Raw genomic sequence first — 23,699 nt, 5'->3', positions numbered from 1 at the left:
CCAATTCGCGAGCGGATAGGAAACGTTCCGCAGTTTTCTATAGGCGTTGATGTCGCTATAGCTGAGGTAGGAGCTACCAATAGGCTAGGCTTTCAACTTTTGATGTACCAGATTTATGTATATATATGAATTGTAATAATGGCAAAGAAATGTAAATTTATTCAGAAACCCTTTTAAGGTGTATTGACAGATAATTGTGGAATAAAATGACTTGTGATTATTTTTGGATATTCATCTCTGAGACTATAACTTGTGGTGTGTATGTTTATTGTGGGGTCACAGTACAGAGTAGTTGATTATTTATTAAGATTGGGTGTTATTAAGGGAAATGGAACTCGTGACAACCCGGATCCCCGACCCCGGATTTGGGGGTGTTACAGATATGGCTTGATTTCAAAGGACAATGTCATCATTGAAGAGGTTGCCTTAGTGGATGGTCTCAAACACAATCTGCTGAGTATCAGCCAGCTTTGTGACAAAGGCAACTCAGTAACCTTCAATAAAGAAGCCTGTGTTGTGACTAATAATCAAAACAACAAAGTGGTTCTCACTGGTGTGAGAAGAGGAAATGTGTACCTAGCTGACTTCAACTCAACTAAAGCAGAATCTGTAACTTGTCTTCTCAGTAAAGCAAGTCAAGATGAAAGTTGGTTATGGCACAAGAAGCTATCCCATTTAAACTTCAAGACCATGAATGAGCTGGTAAAGAAAGAACTAGTAAGAGGGATTCCTCTAGTGGAGTTTATAAAGGATGGACTGTGTGATGCCTGCCAAAAAGGGAAGCAGATCAAAGCATCATTCAGGAAGAAACTTGATTCAGCAATTGAAGAGCCTCTGCAACTGCTTCACATGGATTTGTTTGGACCAGTCAATGTTTTGTCAATTTCAAGGAAAAGATTTTGTCTAGTAATTGTAGATGATTTCTCAAAGTTCTCTTGGACATATTTCCTAAAGTCTAAAGATGAGGCTAGTGAAATCATCATCAATCACATAAGGCAAGTTAACAATCATCCTGATTTCAAAGTTAGAAGAATCAGGAGTGATAATGGAACTGAGTTCAAGAACTATGTCATGAGAGCATTTTGTGAGGAAAATGGGATCTTGCATGAGTTTTCAGCAGCAAGGACTCCTCAACAGAATGGAGTAGTGGAAAGGAAGAACAGATCACTTATTGAAGCTGCAAGGACAATGCTTGAAGAATCAAAATTACCAACATATTTCTGGGCTGAAGCTGTAAATACTGCATGCTACACTCAGAACATTTCTCTGATTAATCAAGCAAGATGCATGACTCCTTATCAATTGTTCAAGAACAAGAAGCCAACTCTAAACTTTCTTCATGTCTTTGGCTGTAAATGCTATATTCTGAGAAATCAAATTGATCAAAATGGGAAGTTTGATGCTAAAGCTGATGAAGGAATTTTTGTTGGATATGCTGTTGGTAAAATATATAGAGTCTACAATCTTAGAACCAACATTGTTGTGGAATCTATGCATGTTATGTTTGATGATAAAAAGATTGAAGGACTGGAAGATGGAGATTACCATGAGAGCCTCAAATTCGATAATGTTGAGATGGTCAGTGATGAAAGTGATGATGAGAGTGATCAAGAAACAGTGTCTAAGGATAATGCAGACAAATCTACCATCAATGAAGCACAAAACTCAACATCCGTTGAGTTGCATAATGTTTTATCCGTTAGAAGGCAATCTGTGTTATCCGTCGGAAGACAACCTGCATCATCCGTCGGAACTCAAAATTCACCATCCGTCGAGTTATCAAAAGGAGCAGGAAGTCAAGACAGATCACCTACAGAAAATTCTCCTTTCTCAAATTAAAGATCCACAAACTCAGGGGGAGTTTCTAGCAATCAAAACTCAATCACACATCAAGACAATCATGAGGCCTCTTCATTTAGAGCTAATCTACCTCAACAAAGGAAATGGACAAAAGATCACCCCTTTGAACTTATTATTGGTGATGTTTCTTCTAGAGTTCAAACAAGGAGAGCAACTCAGGAAGAATGTATGTACAGCAGCTTTCTGTCAAAGGAAGAACCAAAGAAGGTAGAAGAAGCTTTGTTAGATCCTGATTGGATTTTAGCTATGCAGGAGGAGCTAAACCAATTTGAAAGGAATAAAGTATGGAAGCTGGTACCCAAGCCTAAAGGAAAGAATCCAATAGACATCAAATGGGTATTTAGAAACAAAATGGATGAAAATGGCATAGTAGTAAGGAACAAAGCTAGATTGGTTGCTAAAGGCTATTGCCAGCAAGAAAGAATAGATTTTGATGAAATATTTGCTCCTGTTGCAAGACTTGAAGCCATAAGAATCTTCTTAGCCTATGCAGCCCATGCCAATTTCAAGGTCTATCAAATGGATGTCAAAAGTGCCTTTCTGAATGGAGATTTGGAGGAAGAAGTATATGTCAGTCAACCTCCTGGCTTTGAAGATCCAAATTTTCCAGAATATGTCTATTATCTTCTGAAAGCACTTTATGGACTGAAGCAAGCACCTAGAGCCTGGTATGACACTTTATCAAAGTTCCTTTTGGAAAATCACTTCACAAGCGGTACTGTAGATAAAACTTTATTTTTCAGAAATGTTAATGGCTCTAGCATACTTGTTCTAATTTATGTAGATGATATTATTTTTGGCTCTACAGATGAGAAACTTTGTAAAAAGTTTGCCAAATTGATGCAAAGTAAGTATGAAATGAGTATGATGAGAGAACTAACTTACTTTCTTGGCTTACAAGTTAAACAAGTTAGTGATGGAATATTCATTAGTCAAACTAAATATATTTTTGATCTTTTAAAGAAGGTTGATCTAATGGATTGCACATCTGCAAAAACTCCCATGGCCACTGCAACTAAGCTTGAATTAAACACTACTGAAAAGTCTGTGGATATTTCAAGTTATAGAGGCATGGTTGGCTCACTTTTGTACTTAACAACTAGTAGGCCAGATATAATGTTTGCTACATGTTTATGTGCTATATTTCAGGCCGATCCTAGAGAATCTCACTTGATAGCTATTAAGAGAATTTTCAGATATCTCAAGGGAACACCAAAACTTGGCATTTGGTATCCTAGAGATTCTGGTTTTGATCTAACTGGTTATGATCTAACTAGTTATTCAGATGCAGATTATGCAGGTTGCAGAATTGATAAAAAGAGCACAACAGGAACTTGTCAATTTCTAGGAAACAAGCTTGTGTCCTGGTTCAGTAAAAAGCAAAATTCAGTTTCTACTTCTACAGCTGAAGCTGAATATATTACTACTGGCAGTTGCTGTGCACAGATTTTGTGGATGAAAAATCAATTGCTAGACTATGGTTTGCAAGTTGAAAGGATTCCTATTTTCTGTGATAACACAAGTGCAATTGCCATCACTGAAAATCCAGTGCAACATTCAAGGACAAAGCACATAGACATCAAGTACCATTTCATAAGGGAACATGTAATGAATGGTACTGTGGAGTTACATTTTGTTCCAAGTGAGAAGCAACTTGCAGATATCTTTACCAAGCCACTGGATGAATCCACCTTTTCAAGGTTGATAAGTGAGTTAGGTATGCTTAATTACTCTTAAATTTATCTGAGTTATTTTGCAAGTTGTAATGCAGCCAGAAATTTATTTGATTTTTAAGTCTTGGATGAGATTTTGGCTAAGTCAAAATTTGCATCTCGACGGATGACCCTTATCCATCGAGTTTAGTCATCCGTCGATATACTACTTGCTAATAAAAGTCAATCACTTTTCTGGAATACTTTGACTCGACGGATATCAGTTTATCCTCATCTGTCGAATTGTCTAAATCTCAGCCGTTAATTCCCTGAACATTATCCATCGAGTATACTTACAGTTTGTAAACATTACACGACGGATAATGGGTGAAATTTTTACAGTTTATTTTTTAAACGGCTATTTTGGGCAATTTCTATTGGTTAATTTACTCTTCTTTATTATTTTTATCCGTTGTTTTTGAGATAGTATAAAAGCTTATTTCATTCCAATTATTTTCTTTTATCATTCTCAAATTCAACTGCTTTTATTTCATTCTCTCTCAAGCAAATATTCTCTTTCTCTTCAAGCTTTCATTCTCTAACAATGGCACCTGTAGTAAAGATTATGTCTCAAACTGGGTTCATTTATGAGAAGAACAATTTTACTGCATTGGTCAATAAGGGTATTCAGTAATCAGAGGACTATCACAAGATGATGGACTTTGTGAAGAACTGCAAGCTAAATTACGCCATGCTGGAATCACCCACAATCTTCTGTGAAGTTGTTGAAGAGATATGGACCACTGCAATCTACAACTCTACTGACAAGACCATCACTCTAACCATCAAAGGTAATGAATTCTGTATCAATAGTGATGTGATAAAAGCATGTTTCAAAATTCCTGATAATAATGTGACTTCACCACACAATGACACTGATATTATCAATATGCTTAATTCCATGCATTATGCACTTCCTACTACTAAACTAAGTGATATTAGAAGATTGGGTCTTAGGAAGGAGTGGAGTTTCTTGTGTGATGTTGTGACTAAAGTTTTCTCTGGAAAAATTAGTAATTTTGATTCTGTGAACATTTCCATGCTTAACATGCTATACATGCTAGTTACAGATAAATTTTATAACTTCAGTGACCTTGTCTTGATTGAGTTAGGCTTTAAACTAAGTTAGTTAGCTAAAAGAGGAAAGAATGTGTATTATGCTAGATTTTTCATGCTATTGGCTAACCATCTTTGTCAAGAGATTGTGCTTGAGAACCCAAACAACAAATTGGATTGTTGGGTTCAAGAGAGAAGACTCATTGCAGATTTGAACAGAGCCAACCATCATAGGGATGTGCCAATGTTCTACTTTCTTGTAATGCAGACACCTCAGGTAAGTGAGGTAAGTTCATCCATCCCTTCAACTATTCCAACCTCCTCAATTTCTTTGCGTTCAGGAGTAGCTATGGCAACTGTGACAATGACCAAACAGTTGCCTACCAGAGCTGCCAAAACTACTGTTATTTCTAAATCCAAATCAAAGAAAACTCCCTCTGGTATTTCTCAAAAGGTACCAGTTACAAAATCCACCAAAACTAAAGAGGGGAGTGTGAATGAGGGTCAGTTAGGTGAGGGAAGGGGTGAACATCAAAGAAACCCCAAGGATAAGGTTGGAGAGTTGAGTGAATCCCAGCCTAGCCACACTGCAGTTTTCCAACAAACTGCAGTGCTTAAAAATGACAAAAGCTCACTTCTAGCTGCATCCTCCCAAAAGGATGTAGTTATTGAACAAAGCTCACATCCAAGAGCACAGGCCAAAAGGGTTAGGGACACAAGCTCACCCCAAACTTACATAAGAAAGAAGAAATCCAAAACCTCTGTGGATGCACAGGGCACACACACAGTGCAAACTGGTGCTAAAGACACAGTCCCTGCACTTTCTCAAATTCAGTTTGATGTGGCTCCAATAAATGTGGAGTCACAACCAAAATCTCTAATAATAGAAGCATCTGAAACACCATACTCACCAACAAACTCTCTGGAAGTGGATATGATAAACACTTCAATTCCTGATTCCCCTTCTTTAACTCTGTTGGGAAAGCCAAAATCTAGTGCAAGTGAGCATCATCTTTTAGATGATTTGTTGGCTCACTTGCCAATTCTTTCAGATACTATTGTGACATCTGTGCCCCAAATAACTTCAATAAACACAGAGTCAACAATAGTTTTTCTTCCCACCTCATTCATTTCTACTCTCTCGATGGATATTGATCATCCGTCGAGTAGTGATTGTATCCCGACGGATAAGCCTAACAGCAGTTATCCATCGGATAGTATTACCACTCACTCGAGGGATGTCACTTATCCGTCGCGTATCTCTGCACAACTTCAAACTTCAGTTATTTCAAGTGCAGAAGATTTAGTGGTTGTACAGTCACTCTTAGGACTGAGAGAGGAGAGTGTATTGAGTGAGAGGCTGGGTTGCTCCCAGGCAAAAGGAGAGGAAAAGAGTGAAAATCAGCAATCCACTTATTCAGGATTGGAAAAAGTGAGTGAGAGGAGTCCCACCTTAGTAGGTGAAGGTGAGGGTGTGAGGATGGGGAGCCAGGGTGAGACCCTGATGCAACAAAAGAGAGATTATGAGAGAAAGGCAGGTACAGGAGAAATAAGGGTGGATCCAGCCATTGCTAGTGAGTCAATGATTGTGGATGATGCTGAAAAGGAAAGACAATTTCAGCAAGATTACAAATGTAATTGATAACATTTCCTTGGATGCTGACACTTTTACTCATCCTGTGTCAGCCTATCAATTGTTGGCTGCTCAGGGCAATGTGGAGGTAGAACATAATTTGAACTTAGTATACACCTCAGAATCTCTTCAAAGAGATAAAGCTGCTGTCAGTTGGATGCCTTCTCAAGCTGGTGAGCCATCTGAAGAATTTGGAATAAATTCTAATGATGATGACTCTGTTTCTTTGGATGTAAGCATGAACTTAGGGGGAGATGAAGGCCCAAGTTCTGTTTCAAATTTTCTTGAATGGGCATGGACAAAGGAATCTACGTCCGGATAATTTGGTGAATCTTTGGTCAAGCAAGTGATGGCTATACAAATGGCCCTTCAGGAAACTTCAGATGCTGGTACCAAGGCTATTCTTCAAGCTCACCTAGACTCTCTATATCTCATGAAGATCCAGCAATTAAGACATAATCTGAGTGTGGATGAACTAAAAAGAGATATAGCTGACTTGAAGACCTACAATTCTGAGAAGCTGGATTTAGTAATGCCATATGGTACCATGCAAGATCTATTACTAAGATTGAGGAGAGAATCAGATTCTGAAAAGAAGCTGGCCAAGCTGGAAGACAGAGTTCAAGTTATTGAGAACTCAGTGGCTATCCTTCTTTAAAATCAACAGACTCAGATAAATCTTCTCATGCAACTGGCTAAAGCACAAGGCCTAACTCCTCAACTTGATGATAACAAAAAGGGGGAGAGAGAATCAAGTAAGGGGGAGAAAGGATCAACTGAGGGGGAGAAACTTCAAGTACAAATCAGCAAAGTAATTGTACCTTCAATTACTGTCTCTAAGCCAACAGTTGCAGATAGTATAGATCTAATTGAAGCAGCAGCAACAAATTTGAAAGTTGCTGAAAAAGGAAAGTTGAGTTTGATCAACTGGAATAAGATTGATGAGGAGATACAGAAAAAGTTTGAACTTGTCAAGGAGCCAGTTAAGTCAGCCATCCATCACTCTCAAGTCAAGCCAATCAGTGTGAATGAGATAAACATGAATTATCTGGAAAGAGGACAATCTTCCTGCATCAAGTCTCCAAAGGCTGAAACAATTCTTAAACCAAGGGCAAATTATCCAAAATCATCTTTGAAGAACCCTTTGGACACTGTGTATGAGACACCCAAGCCTGATGAAAAAAAGCTTCTATCAAGATCAATTGTCTTCTAAAGATCCAGCTGATTCAGCTTCAAAAAGGAGAATTTCTAAGATATTCAGAAATGGAAAGGAAATTTGTGTGGTAGCTGGACATCCACAATTTGCTCAAGCAAAGAAAGAAGAAAATGCCAGATAAAAGCAGGAAAAGAGGCAAGCTGCTCTAGATGCAAAGAAGTCTAAACAAAAGAAAGAACAAATTGCTATCTTGGCCAAGCTACAGGCTGTGAATTCATCTCAACAAATTCTCTCACAACCATCTGAAGCTGCTGAATCAAAGAAGAAAATTGAAGAACAGAAGAAATCCCCAAGGAAGAAAGAATTGGCTAGAAGAACAAAAAGGAAACTGGATATTGTTGACAAGGAATTGAAAGATCAATTTCCTAAGGAATCCACACCAGCTACAACTCAAGCATCAAAGCCCTCTGTGGTATTTGAAGACATAAGGGTGGTGGATCCCTACAGGAATATTCATGGTGAACCTATTGTGCCAAAGGATGAGCCAATAGAGTGGGATAATATATTAATTCCTGACTTCAACTTACCAATCCTTAGCAAGCTAAAAAGGACAAAGTCAAGGGCAGTCAAGAAAGTGAAGTTGTCACCTCTCAAATTCAAATCAGTAGTTAAAGCTCAACCCAAAGTAAACAGGGGAGACTACTTGTACTTTTGTGACATCAAAGAATTTTCAGATCTAAATCTTTATCTGGACGAACTGGATGAAGTAAGGGGAATTGATGCATACAGAAACCTACCTGAAAGGTTGGTGTTCAAGTACAAAGGAGGAAGGGAGATTCAGTGGCCACTTCACAGAATTCTTCAAGAGAGCCAAGCTGTGCTGATTAAAGTTTATTCAACCTTCAAGAAAATCTTTGGGTTCAATGTAACTGCAAGAAGACTAGTATTGAAGAAGATTGAAGAACTAAGGAGTGTTAGAGCTAAAGATGCACTCCCAAAGACTCTAATCATCCCATACACAGGGAGAAGAGTGCATCTAAGGCCTTACTGGCTGATGGAGTTCATGGATGACAAGGGTGTGAGAAGATTCTTCAGATTAGAAGACCAATTGAGTATCTCTAGCAATGAGACTCTCTTGGAAATGTAAGAAAAGCTAGATCTCTCAGAATCTGATGAACTAGAATTCCACAGGCAGCTCCAAAATCAGATTGAGGAAAATAACAGAAAGCTTGGAAGAAGATCCAGACCTTCAAGGAACTAGGAAAATCTGCTCAGGCTAGAGGAGCATCTTGAATTGACTGTGAGCCAAACCTTGTACATTTTGATTATTTGAAGCACTTTCAGTTCTATCTACTTATCTTTAAAGATGTATGTTTAGGATGTTTTGTTATCATCAAGTATCTCTTAATTTATGGCTACAATTCCAGTAGACATAAATTGGGGGAGATTGTTGTGCATATGTTGTTTACTTGATGATTTCATAAACAAAACATCTAAGTAGATTTTACTTAGTGAAATAATGTAGCACTCGACGGATAAGAATTATAGTCTCGACGGATAACTCATTATAGTCCCGACGGATGTTAACTTATTATCCATCGAGTGAGTAGCTTATATAATAATAAGTCTGTAGCACAGTTCTGTATACATCTTTGTATAGAATCTGTAGTAGCCTATAAGTCATGTTGACTTTAACTAGATATGCAGAATAGGTTGATTAATTGTATATAAATGATGTCTTGTAATTCTGCATAAGTGAAATAAAGTCAAGTGCCAAAATAGCTACCGACGGATGATTAACAAAGCCATCGACGGATGATCAAATGACTATTAACGGATGTTTAATATAGCAGTCGACGGATGATCAATGAAGCCATCAACGAATGTTCAGAAAGTCGACGGATGTTCATATATCCAACGGATGTTCATAGAATCCAACGGATGATCATGTAAAGAATTCAAACAGCAGTTGAACAGTGAAAGCTGAGCACAACCGTCGAGATGTATATAAATCTACTGTGGAAGCCCATTAACTGGGTAATAGAGGACGAAAAGCAGCAAAGCTTAAGACTGATAGTTGTTATATTTATTCAGTCTTTTTGACTTTGTAATCTTGGTAATATATAAACCAGGAACGTAGCAAATAGAAAGACAACAGTTGAGAAACAAAAACAGAGAAATTTTTGTAAGCAGAATTATTAGCATTTCCCTGTATTCTCAGTAGTTCAATTTTGTAAGAAGCTGTGAGCATTCTTGCACACAGATAATATATATCTCTGGTGGAATTGTTTAAATCCACCAGAAAGTTTTTAAAGACTCTTGTTTTTAATTACTTATATTTTGATTCAGTTAAGTTTCTATTCCGCATTGTGCTAATCAAAACACTTATATCTATATTCGAGTTGAACATTTTTATTTCGAGAAAAAGGTTCAAGAATTCCATTCAACCCCCCTTCTGTAATTCTTGCTATATTGTTAAGGGACTAACAATCTAAGATTACCCGTGCATGAAGCATCATACACAAAATAATATTGACGAAATTGCAACAATAACCAAATATCTACATAAACAGATGTAGTATATGCACTTGTTTTAGATATTAACCTTATAACCTACTTTAGTTAGATTATAAAGGGAGATGAGGGCTCTAACAAAAAATATGACGTTATCAAATGCTAATCAGGTTTGAAAATGACACAAATGACATAGAAGTACTATAAGGATGGTTAAAATACCTATCGATACAAATTTTGATTCTCCAACATGACTTCCTTTTCTTGATCCAAACTATTGAAGATGTAAATTTGTACCTTTTCTCTTGACTGGTCCAATAGCTCCTTAAATAATTTCCCCTAAAATGATTCAACAATTATGCTATGAAAAACTATCTTTCTACCTAAACCTTTCATTCATAGACACCGGGTTAGAGTTAATAATATAAGGTAACCTTCATCAAATATGTAAGCAACAACTATGGACATGGATGTAAACAAACCATGTGGACACATATATATTAGTAGAAAAAATTACACAAATAGAGCATAACCTAAATAATAAAGTAGATATTATTATTTAGAAATAGCATATGGACAAATCTTATAATGTGAGAGATAAGAGGATAGCCACCTTAAATTGACGCCACCAATTTTAAACATTATAAAATTATCTCTTCAAAAAAAAGATAATAAAATTAAAATATTTGTTTTCTCAACACAGTTTGATGTAAAAAAATTTAAAATTATAAAAATTACCTTAATTGTCAAAAGGTAAATATATACTCTAGACAAATTTAGTCAAAAGGTAAATATATACTGAATTTTGATATATAATTTAGTTCAATATCACTCGGCGTCGCCTTACGGCGACACCTCGCACTTTAAACTTTGAAAAAATAAATATAAATACTCTACATAAGTTATTTTAAAATATGTTAATTAACAACTATTATGTTATATTTGATGTATGCAATTTGCAAAAGTATAAATTAGTGCATTAAATTTATTTTGCAACGATTTTTTTTATTAAAAGTTCATTTTAATATTACTGATAGCCACCTTAAACTAAAACCTCCAATTTTGAACATTATAAAATTAATTCTTCGAACAAAAAAGATAATAAAATTAAAATATTTCTTTTCTCGATACAGTATGATGTAAAAAGTTTTAAATTACATAAATTACATTAATTGTCAAAAGATAAATATATACTATAGACAAATGAAAATTATATAGCTATATTCAAAATATGTGAATTTTGGTATATAATTTAGTTCAATATCACTCAGCGTCACACACCTCGCACTTTCAACATTAGAAATAAATGAAAATACTCTACAAAAGTTATTTTAAAATATGTTAATTGAGAACCACTATGTTATATTTGATGTATACAATTTGTATACAATTTGCAAAAGTAAAATATTAGTGCATTAAAATTATTTTGCAACAAAAACATTTTATTAATTTTTTTTAATATAATTGATAGCCACCTTAAACTGACTCTTCCAATTTTAAATATTAAAAAATTAATTCTTCAAAAATAAGATAATAAAATTAAAATAATTCTTTTCTTGACATAGTTTGATGTAAAAAAATTTAAAATTACAAGAATTACATTAATTGTCAAAAGGTATACATATATTATAGACAAATGAAAATTATATAGTTATATTCAAAATAGCTGAATTTGATATACAATTTAGTTCAATATCACTCGGCGTCGCCTTGAGGCGATACCTCCCACTTTAAACTTTGAAAAAATAAATATAAATACTCTACATAACTTATTTTATAATATGTTAATTGACAACTATTATGTTATATTTGATTTATACAATTTGCAAAAGTATATATTAGTGCATTAAAATTATTTTGCAATGTAAACTTTTTATTAAAATTCATTTCAATATTATTGATAGCCACCTTAAACTCACACATCCAATTTTAAACATTATAAAATAATTATTCAAAAAAAATATTATAAAATCAAAATATTTATTTTCTCGACACAGTTTGATATAAAAAAATTTAAAATTATATAAATTACATTAATTGTCAAAAGGTAAATATGTGCTATAGACAAATGAAAATTATATATGTATATTTAAAATAGCTAAATTTTGATATACAATTTAGTTCAATATTACTCGCGTCAGCTTAGAGCGACACCTCACACTTTAAACTTTGAAAAAAAATATAAATACTCTACATAAGTTATTTTAAAATATATTAATTGATAACTTATATTAGATGTATACAATTTACAAAAGTAAACATTAGTGCATTAAAATTATTTTTCTAACGGAATTTTTTTTATTAAAAATTCATTTTAATATTATTGATATCTACCTTACATGGACACCTCCTATTTTAAGCATTATCAAATTAATTCTTGGAAAAAAATATTATAAAATTAAAATATTTCTTTTCTCGACATAGTTTGCTGTAAAAAAAATTTAAAATTACATAAAATATAACAATAATTTTGAAATGCAGATAAATATAATTCTTCAAAAATGTAAACTGTGTATGCATATATTTTGAAATGCATAAAAATATCACATAAATATCACAATATCTCTTTTTTAAATTTTTGGAGATTTTCATTAATTCATTCAATATTTGAGATTTTAATATCAAAAGATAATTGACCTTAAAATGAATTATTACATAAGGTTACATAATTTATCCAAACTTTTCATAGTATAATATTGCACTTTTATCTTAATAATATTATTTTTTACATAATATGAATGAACTTAATAATTTTATTAGTTAATTACAATAAAAAGTATGCATATAAACTAAAATTATTATTTATATACTATGATACTTTTTAATATGATTTTTCAATAAAATTTAAAATGAATAAACTTGTACTAAATTTATTATTTATATACTACCCAATTTCTGTAACTATAAAACGTACATTTTTTTTATAAAGTCAATTGATATATTAAAATAGAACACAGCAAGTCTTAATAGTTCAAACTTGACTAAGAAGACATTAATATAATTGTTAAATATAGCATGCATTCTTAGGACCAAATATACTAAAAAAGAACCAACTGACTATATACTTTACTATTACAATCTTACATTACTTAACTTGGACATAATTTAGAAAATTGAAGTTCACTAAGCAACAGGCTATAAATTAGCAAAAATCAACGACGCTAACATCGAAATATGACATTACAGTTAAACTTCAATTCATTCCTCTAGCATCATTGCCAATCACTTCTTTGCATGATACATGATACATGGTGCAATATCAATGCAATTTAATAGTATTAACTGCATCAGTCCTAGTACTTTCCTCCTTTTTAGTTAGAGAAATAATAACAGCTGCAAGAGCAAAATCAGTTGGCGCATGCCCGAGCCTGGATTCTGGCCGTCGCTTGCATCAGCTGGCTCATATGTGTACTCTGCTTTCTCACAATGTGGCCTCTTACCCGTGCTTGGAGTTTCACCAATGTTTTTTGTGCCTTCCATGCCCTTCTTGCCTAGAGTACAACCGCGGACAAACTCATAATCAACAGCATATAGGACTCAACACTAACCAACACAAGAACACCAGCCATATGAAAAGTAAAAATTATTGAATTAATTATGTTATTTTTTAGGCATTGGTAGATTATAGGAAACATTGCAAGAGGGATTAAGTTTGTTTTACATCATGTTCAAACATCAAAAAGCTTGTATACAATCACATAAATAGATTAAGCTATATATTTTTCATCACGGCTAGTGGATGTATGAAATCATTACATAATCTTTGATCAAGAAGTGCAAATTACTGCAAAAGTAAGATACGGTTTCAAGACCAAACTGCTAAGACGTCAACATAATGTTAAGGCAAAAATAGAAGTGAATTAATAAAATAATAGAAGGCATGCACATAAATTATTATGCAGCCAGTCACCATGTCCGCATGATACAATCTTATTAATTTAACAATCCATATTTATATTATTTACATGCACTTGCATTATGTACTTCGAGTGGAATATCTGGATACTTTGGTTATTAGCCATGAAACTAATTTATTAACAATTGTTATCGTAAAACAGTTCAAGTACAATAGTAGAAATTTCCTAGCTGATGGTAATGAATTTTTGATAAACAGAGTTTGAAGTATCTTACCTGATGAAAACTCTTCCAAGAGCTCTGTAGCATGGCCTCAAAGGAAGTGAAGCATCGGGAGCAGTGGTTTATTTCACATTAAAAAATTTGATGTTAGATAGAATCATCTTATATTAGTATATAACATTGGTACACACCATTAGTGTACAAACTGTATGTTAAAACAAAATAATATGCGGATTATAAAGCTAACAGATACAATGATTCACGACATTATAACCACTCTTGCATGATTAATCAACACATCATCCCAAGTTGTACAAATAAAAAATAAACATATAAAATCAATACGTTCAGAAGTATAACTTTGAATTTTCTGTAAGACTAAAAGTACAGAGCAAGTTATTTTGAAATGAAAATATATTGTAAGATTGAAAATTATAGGTCACGTGATGATATACTGTCCGGTTAAATTTTGTTGAGAAGCTTAAGGATTGTGGTAAAAATATGTAAAAAAATTTCTAAATGTAGCAAAGCATTTAACCTGTAATAAATTTCAACAAAATTGAAAGCCTCAAATTCATTTCGTCAAACCTGATTTGAGCATTTAGTCAAACACATAATATGTGAAATCTCAAGACTCAAATAAAAAGCCTCAAAATAAAAGATTTAAGAATTCTAGTAAACAGATAATAAAAACAAACTCATCTTATCCAAGGATCATACAAAAAATAGTAAACAGTAATCTTACAGTTAAAACGTCACAGATAACTCTAGTCTTGACATGAAACCTCTTTTGATACCCTTTCTCGTTTATTCAGTAGAGTGAAACATACAAAGAAAGTCAAATATTTTTTTTTAAAAACATAACAAACAAATAATGGATTTGCAGATAAATATGTACAAACATGTATTAATAAATTGAAGGAAGAGGAAGAAATATAAAAACAAAAACAAAAAAAATAAATAAAGAAGAGTTACATGTTTGAAATTTGAAATCAAACAATTGGCGTACAAACAGTTAGTCTACAAACCCGTATGTAAAATTAAAATTTAGTAATTCTTGGAGTTGTTAATCACACATATTCATCAATCTGCAAAACTCAATCCAGAAATTTAAAAAAGCATATAATTAGTATAATAAAAACACATATCTTCGTTCACAATTTTGTAAACACTGTTGCATAATTTATCAACATATCAATCTCCTGTGCAAACCAAAACAAATCTAACTAAAAAATATCTATATAAACATTTAAAATCAATACATTTAGCCAATAATTAGATCACAGAAAAGAGAGATTATGGAGACGAAGAAAAAGAAAACCTTAAACTATAACAATCAGCAAATTTGTTCTATGCATTTTATCAAACACGCAATGACATTTATATTAATTATAGAGCAATTTTACAAATATCTCATATGCATCTAAAGAAAGTTACCTCAAAATCAATAGGAATTACAACATTAACACAAGTCTCTTATATGCATCAATTTAAAGACATAAATGCAGTTATTGATCTTCGATTTTGCTGAGAACTTTCACATCTTCTGCAAGATACACGTTTTCGGCTACAAATCTGAAAAATTCACCATTTTACAACTTGTTAGTTCAAAATATTTAAAATCATATACAACAAAACTAAGTTATACTAAAGTAACAACAATAAATTAAAAGAAAAGAGAATGAACAAATCAAGAAGTAACAAAAAAATAAAGAAAATTGGGTACATAAAAATGGGAGAGAGAAAACTTAATTTAATATAGCACTCCTTATATAGGAAAAAAGGTTCTCAGGTAGCCTCAGCTACCGAGAAGTGCAACTTTGCAACATTGTTATTTAGAAAATTACGAATACAAATCAACTTTACTAACCGTGTAAAGAGAGAATACGAATTTCACCTTCTTTACCATGCTTCTTTTTTCCTTTATCGCGATGCTTGACATGGTATCTCCATTGTGATAGCATAATTAGAAAACAAACTGCAAATCAAGATATAATTTTAAAATTATAAGTACCAATGACGGATGTGAACAAAAACATGAGGACAAACATATATTAGCATAAAATTTAGACAAAAAACATACAATTTGTATAATAAAAACACATACCTCCGTTCACGATTTAAAACAATTAAATTCACAAAATTTATTGCACAAAATACGTATCTACTCTAAAACACATACAAACACTTAAAACAAATACAAAGAGTTGAAATTCTCTAAGAATTTTAATCAAATAGTTGGTCTACGAACCATTTTTAAGATTAAAACTGAGAATTCTTGTGATTGTTTTTTATCTCGCATTCATCATCCTGTAAAACATGAAAATCAAACAAAACCCGATCATGAGAATTTGCATGTAACCTGCAAAAAAGAGAGAGAGATGAATGAGATTCTGAGATTTGAAAGTTGTATGAAAAAAACTAATTGATTATACGTGTGTTTGAATTTGTGTATGTGTATATATCAATCTAATCTAATTCAACTGAATGCATAAATCAAAGAATATATAAATTAGTGATAGTTTCTATAAATAAGTAATTTGTGATTCAAAATTCAAAAATATTACAAATAAAGGAGTATTGGTTAACAAATAATGAGTGATATGAGAAAATCATGGTAATATCTTAATTTGAATTTGAATTTTAAAAAATATCCTTATGAGAAAATTATGCATGATTTGATTTTTTTTTAAAATTATTTTCCATAGATAGATGGATTTTGAAATTGAAAAATAGGTAAATAGTAATTAAGATGGGTCAATTGAACCTAATTGGATAGTCCATGAATATTGTAAAATATATAGGATTTGAGTCATGATAAATTTATTTATTTACTCAGGGGTAAAATAAGGAGTAATCATTAAGATATATAGATATTTATGTATATTGAGAAAACTCGCCTGAGACAGCCAGGTTAGAAAAAGAAAAAATAATTATGTACACATTGATTATCATGAATCTCTGGCAACATTTTTTGAAAAACTAGCCGTTAGGAGATATCAACGGCCACTTCTTTCCAGAAAACTCAAATCTCAGGTACTTCAATAAAACATCTTCCAAATCTAATTCTTGCTCACACCATCTTCACTCCATCTCTCTCTCTAGAATTTTACACATTCTCTCTCTCTCTCTCTCTCTCGCCCCCCCTCTCTCTCCCTCACAAGATGAATGATCTAATGACAAATTCATGGGAGAGCTATAAAAATCTAAAGAAAGAGGCTTTTAAAGATCTCGAAGCTGGCCTCGATGACGATATGGAAATGTCCAAGACTTCCAAGATGGATCAAAACCTCACATCATTTTTATCCGAAGCAGAGGCTGTAAAAACAGAGATGAATACAATCAGGGAAATCTTGAATCAGCTTCAGCAATCCAGTGAAGAAAGCAAGTTACTTCACAAGCCCGAAGCTTTAAAATCGATACGAAACAAGATCAATTCAAATATTGTGTTGGTGCTCAAAAAGGCCAAATCAATTAGGGTTCAATTGGAAGATATGGACCGGTCTAATGCTGCCAATAGGAGGCTTTCGGGATGTAAAGAGGGCACTCCAGTGGACCGGACTAGGTCCGCGGTAACGAATGGGCTAAGGAAGAAGCTTAAGGAGCTGATGATGGATTTTCAGGGGTTGAGGCAAAGGATGATGACTGAGTATAAAGATAGTGTTGGAAGACAGTATTATACGGTGACCGGTGAATACCCGGATGAGGATGTGATTGAGACAATTATTTCTGAGGAAGATGGTGGTGAGAAGTTCTTGGCTAAAGCTATTCAGGTATAAACTAACTCTACAGAATGCCTTCTATTTTTTCGAGATCATGTTGTGGTCGATGTTCGGTTTTTACTTTTATGGATATTTATTTGATTATATCTGTTTAATATGTTGGATGTTAGAATTGGGATTTTTGGTATACATTTTTGCCACTTGACAAGTATTTGTGTCTTAATATGTCTGTAATTTCATTAGTTTGATGTTTGTATAGCTTAATATTGTTTTTTTGGTTATCGATTTGCTTTTTGATAATTGGTTGTCCAACTGTGAGTTTTAGTTATAGGAAAATGTTCAAGATCAATTTTTACTTGTTATCTGCAGTTTTTTACGGAAATGATTTTGATGATTTTATTATAGATGAATATACGAAATTTGAGGCTTTTGGCGTTTACTCTGTATATAATACTACAGTAATTGGATGTTTAGTAATAGGTAGAAATGTGAGAGTGTGACTGTGTTTTTGTATTAGAAACAAATTAAGATTCTTGGGTATGTTGAGTTGTGTTTGTGGTAATAAATTTGATGGTTCTATGTTAGATGAATATCTGTAGTTGGGGTGGGGGTTTCGTATTTATTTTGTGTGATTGAGTAATGTGATGTTGTGGTAATAATGTAGGAACATGGGAGGGGAAAAGTGCTGGAGACAGTGGTTGAGATACAGGACAGGCACGATGCAGCGAAAGAGATTGAGAAGAGCTTGTTGGAGCTTCACCAGGTGTTCTTGGATATGGCAGTGATGGTGGAGGCTCAAGGGGAGCAAATGGATGATATTGAGCACCATGTGATGAATGCTGCGCAGTATGTTAGTGATGGATCCAAGAATCTTAAGACTGCAAAGGTGTACCAGAAGAGCAGCAGGAGGTGTATGTGCATTGGCATTATATTGTTGTTGATTCTCATTCTTGTGATTGTCATCCCTATTGCAACCAGCTTTAGCAAGTCCTAAGAATAAGAGGATTAAACTCGGGTTCTGGTTGTAATTTTGGAATCTAGTAGGTAAAAACTCCACTCATGAGATGCTATGGTGGTTTGGGGTGTTATGAAACTTTTCAAGTGAATTGCGCTAGTCCTTGTTTTAGGACTTGTCTTCAATCATAGTCAAATTCTAGCTGTATTGTTTACATCATAATCTATATAAATATATTGATTGATATATAATTTGTTAGAAAAGATTGATATGCATAATCACTAGTTTACTAAGTTGATTAGGTGACATAATTTACTACTATTTACCTTCTTCCAGGAGCTTCTACCAAAAAGTTTCTAATGTAGTTTTATGACTCTGATGTCATGAACATGGATTTCAAAAGGATTGGGTTTGCAGCAATTCAAGAATTGCTTGTTTCTCTCCTGACTCCTTCCATTTTAGTGTAATAAATTAAAATGTTTATCACCTTAATATGGCTTACTTTTGCGTGTAATTCATGAATTAAAGGATATATGCTCTGGATCTATCAAGGTGATGCACAGTGATAGTTGTCTGATGTGAAACCTATTTCAGGGCCTGATGCGCTGATCTATGCTGCATCACGCACTTGCTCAAGTTTATGCATGCCAATCTCTGGGCACTTCTTATTACCTGTCCGTTGTTATACCCAAAATTTGGTATTAGATCAATGCGGGTCAATTGCGGACTACTTACATTCAAACTCGGTATTGTGTTGAATAAGGTTAGGACACGCCTAGGTGAGCAGGACGCGTCCACATTTTGCGGGAGTATTTATTAAGAATGTAAGATGCGTCCACCATGGTGAAAGTGTCTGGCAAATGTGGTCTTTTTGGCAATAGAGGCTGGAGGACGCGCTTGTCATGCTTAGGATGCGTCCTGTCTCTGTGGAATGATGTGAGAGGTAGTTGTTGAGGAAACAATACAGGCTTTACGAAGGTGAGGACGTGCCCAAATGTCCTAGGACGCGTCCTATGTTTGGTCAATGCATCCCCATGAGGATAACTCAGGGAAAAGCATGCTTGGAAGGGAGCAATAGATGATTATTTCTACTAACATATTTGTTGCAGGTACTCGTTGAAGAATTCCCTCATTGAGACGATCAAGGAGGGGGATGTCCGTGAAAAGCTTGAAGGCCTCCAGGGGTCTGCCTGATGATTGAAGGCCTCCTGTATTCAACGGGAATCCTCGTTGGAGATGTGGGGTTAATGTTGGTGTGTGCTTTGGGAACTCTGTTCTTGTATTCAACGGGTGTCCTCGTTGGAGAACTTTGGAGTCATCCCGCACTTTGCACCCAAAAGCTTGGGATCACCTGTCCTGCTATCTGGTGGGTTATTCTCATTCGGAGACAGGGACGCGTCCGGCATTTGGGGGGAACCGTGGCTATACCTGCGTCCGTAAATCAAGGGAGATAGTTGTAGCGGAGTGTTATCCTTGCACAGGGAGATGCACTATCCGTGAAGTACTACGATTACGGACGAGCCTTGGGCCTTCGCGGTTGGGCCTCATAGTTGGACATTCCTAAAGCTAGTGGAAGATGGATTCTGGATGGGCTTCTACTGGGCCAAGGAATAAGAAGTCTAAGCCAATTAGATTTCTTGTTCCCAAGAACTACGTCAGGCTTGATCCCTATTTAAAGGGTACGTAGGCACATTGAGAGGGGTAAGAAGTTGAGAGCTGATAAGGGAGCCACCACTTACTCTAATCAATCTCAGCCTAAAACAACCATAAGCCAGCACACACTGCTTGATTTTTCGGCGAAAAACCACCGTTATAGATCTTAGTTCCGGCGAGAAATCTCAATCTTTGTTGTTACCAGATTCCTCCGTCAACAAATTGGCGCTAGAATGAGGGGTGCTGATTAAGATCGTAATCTTGGGAGGAAAAGATGTCTTACAATCATGATGAAAGTTCTTATGATGGAAGTGATAGCAGATCTGAAGAAGAAGGCGAGGGAGGCTACACTCGCCATGAACCGTACGTGCCCAGAAACATGGCAAATCCCCCAAGAGCTCTAGATGTGGGAGGAACACCTCCAGTCCTTGTCAGCAACGCTGATATCTTAGAGCAGTTGTACCGTATGGGGGATACACTTCACAATTTTCAGTTAAGGCTGAATACGGTGGAGCGTCGCAAGACGAGGAGGGGTCGTCGTTTTCCCCATCATGGCCACGCCGTGGGGAAGGCACCCATAGTTTAACGAGATGCCCAGGCCAGCGGAGAAAACCCGCGAATCACTTGCGGCGCTTGGAATATTCTGATGATGTAGAACCTATTGTGGAACTTGTCGATGAGGACACTGACGGTAGAGAAAGGCCTCGTCTTAGTAACTAGGTTATACCACACCACATAGGTCTGGGCGTACGATGGACGAGCGTCGTTATCCGGAAAATATTTAGAATCAAGATGAGGAGAGAAGAGATTTTTCAACCTTAAAGAGAAGGTTCAACATAAGGCTGGAAGACGACGATTTGAGAATGCTGCTGGTAGAATGGCAAAAGGAAGGAAACGCTGGAGAAACGAGGCCCCGTGATACAACGTGTGTGCCCCTACATACACTAGGGATGATAGGGTGCGGCACCGCGAGCACGAGCGTGCCCCTCCGTGAGGAAGGTTCGGGAATTATGGCCGAGGCTATCAAAGGAATGGACGAGGAAGGATGGGATACCAACATAGAAGGGCGCCATAAAATGGAAGGAGAGATGGCGTTCCCTCCACTGAAGAAGCTCCTGTCGTTGTTCCTGTAGCTTCCCACAGTGCTACAAGTAACGGGTCCGGGACACGTCCTCATAATTGAGACGGCGTGCGAATTCAAGAGAGATTGAAAAATAATGATGAGATACCGAGGCACGGTCAGGAGGAACCTCATGCGCGGGGGAATGTTTGAAATCAAGATGACAACATACAACATCCGCAGCCTCAGGGCGAGGGGCGGCGAGACCCACCGATACACCCGAGGGGTAACCAAGGGGAACAACAACAAGTTGCGGAGCAACCCCAACAATTTAATGTTCAAACCATTCTTGGGGTAGGGACGTTCAACGTGAATGATCTTAAAAGGTTGCTCAACCATCTTGAAGGAGGTAGGGTAACAGCGACCACACAAGCTCCATCCCCTTTTATTGCTGTTGTGAGGGAAGCGCAACTGCCTACAGGATACATGAACACAAACCAATGACTTGTGTTTTCATGGGAACTCCGACCCCGTAGAATGCCTGGGGCGTTTCAACATTGAGATGGATGTATATCAAGTACCTGACTTGGCACGATGCCGTCTCCTGGAGGCCACCTTTAGAGAAGGTGCTCAACAATGGTTCCACAAACTTGGTCCAGGGGTGATCACATCTTGGGAACAAATAAAAACCTTGTTTCTAACTCAGTTCCAGGCTGCAGTAAAGTATAAGCCACCGATTACCAAGCTGGCCAACGTGAAACAGAAAGAGGGGGAAATCTTGACCTCATACTTTAAAAGGTTTAATGCAGAGTCCACCTTGGTGAGAGGCGCTACTGATGAGACACTGAAAATACTCCTTATAGATGGTCTGCGCGTGGGAACGGATTTCTGGAAACACTTGCAAGGAAATGACCTTGTGTCATTAGCTGATGTACTTGCGCAGGCGGAGTCCTTTAAAGTAATTGAACGAAACAAAAAAAATGATAATACCCATAACTCCAAGGGGCGAGCTAAGAGGAGAGATAGATTTATGAGTCCAGATTACCGACGGAGTGTCCGAAGCCCCAATAAGGTGAATGTTGTGAATACGCGGAGGGAATGCAGTCCACAGTCGAACTATGAAAGGAGGGTAAGCAATTACACTCCGCTGGCAGCATCCATTGACCATATCTTCAAGGTGAATAAGGATAGAGGAATCTTCAAGAAACCAGACCGTCTAACCTCATGGGAGAGTAGAGACAAGAAAAAATATTGTGACTACCATGAGTCTACCGGCCACGACACCCACGAGTGTCGTCACCTAAAAGATGAAATTGAAGAATTGATCAAGGCCGGATATTTGGGTGAGTGGATTGATAAGGTGAAGCGACGCAGAGGAAACGATGATAAGGGCAAAGATGAAAGACCTGTGGAGGATGTCGAAAAGATGACGGAGGTTAAGTTCCAAAGGACTGGAAGTATTCGGGCGATCTTCGGAGGACATCCGTTCGTTGGCGATAGCAATCGAGTGTTGGAAAGGAATGCAAGAGAGACATGACACCCGCCGCTAACCAACATTCATAGCTTGGAAGACAGACCTCCAAAAATATTCAAAGGGGAATCTGCTAATATTACATTCAGGGAAAGAGAATCAAGGTGGGTGCATCACCCCCATAACGATGCGCTGGTGATTACTATGCTTATTGGGGCAATGAACGTGCATCGAGTTTCCCAGATAGCGACATGTATTTCGAAGATGCACACGTCTATGGCTTCACTGGGGAAGCAGTGAGAGTTATGGGGTCTATTAGGCTTCCAGTCACACTTGGGGAAGGAGTTCTGTCTGTCACTCAAATGATAGACTTCAAAGTGCTGGATCAGGACTCCGCGCACAACGTGCTGGTGGGCAGACCTTGGTTGCGAGCGTTCAGGGTGATAACCTCGATACATCACTTGATGATAAAGTTCCCAACACCTAACGGAGTGGGCAGTTTGAGAGGGTCGCAATATGAGTCACGCGAATGCTATCACAAGGCTGTTAAAGAGTTTCGCAGGAGGAGATATGAGGGAAAAGGTCTTCCATTTGAGGATGCGGAGGACATTCAGACAAAAACAAGAGGAGAGGTTCATGCCCATTATTTTGTGGAAGGTCCGAAGTGTAATATCTGGGACATATCGTGTAATTATTTTTGCTAATAAATAAATATTATGCAGGTTCAGTATTTATTCTGTGAATTAATTGTTAAGTGGTATATGTATTTGGATGTTTAAAAATAATATTAATTGAGTATTTTAATTTTATATGTCCAAAATAAAATATAG

The 23,699-nt window shown here is 35.8% G+C and overlaps 2 protein-coding genes across 2 annotated transcripts; both read left to right on the top strand.

Annotated features, from left to right (window-relative positions):
• Positions 1-16,997: 16,997 nt before the first annotated feature.
• Positions 16,998-18,936, top strand: LOC141676742 (syntaxin-related protein KNOLLE-like). The gene is made up of 2 exons (XM_074482449.1): positions 16,998-17,781; positions 18,395-18,936. Exons 1-2 carry the CDS (start codon positions 17,173-17,175, stop codon positions 18,722-18,724), a joined length of 939 nt encoding a protein of 312 aa, XP_074338550.1. The 5' UTR covers positions 16,998-17,172; the 3' UTR covers positions 18,725-18,936.
• A 3,024-nt stretch (positions 18,937-21,960) lies between these two features.
• On the top strand, positions 21,961-22,935 carry LOC141680298 (uncharacterized). The gene has a single exon (XM_074486564.1). It carries the CDS (start codon positions 21,961-21,963, stop codon positions 22,933-22,935), a length of 975 nt encoding a protein of 324 aa, XP_074342665.1.
• The last annotated feature ends 764 nt before the right edge of the window (positions 22,936-23,699 follow it).

This window comes from Apium graveolens, chromosome 8 (genome assembly GCF_009905375.1).
Source record: "Apium graveolens cultivar Ventura chromosome 8, ASM990537v1, whole genome shotgun sequence".
Classification (NCBI taxonomy): Eukaryota; Viridiplantae; Streptophyta; class Magnoliopsida; order Apiales; family Apiaceae; genus Apium; species Apium graveolens.
This window is presented reverse-complemented; position numbering and strand designations above follow the sequence as displayed.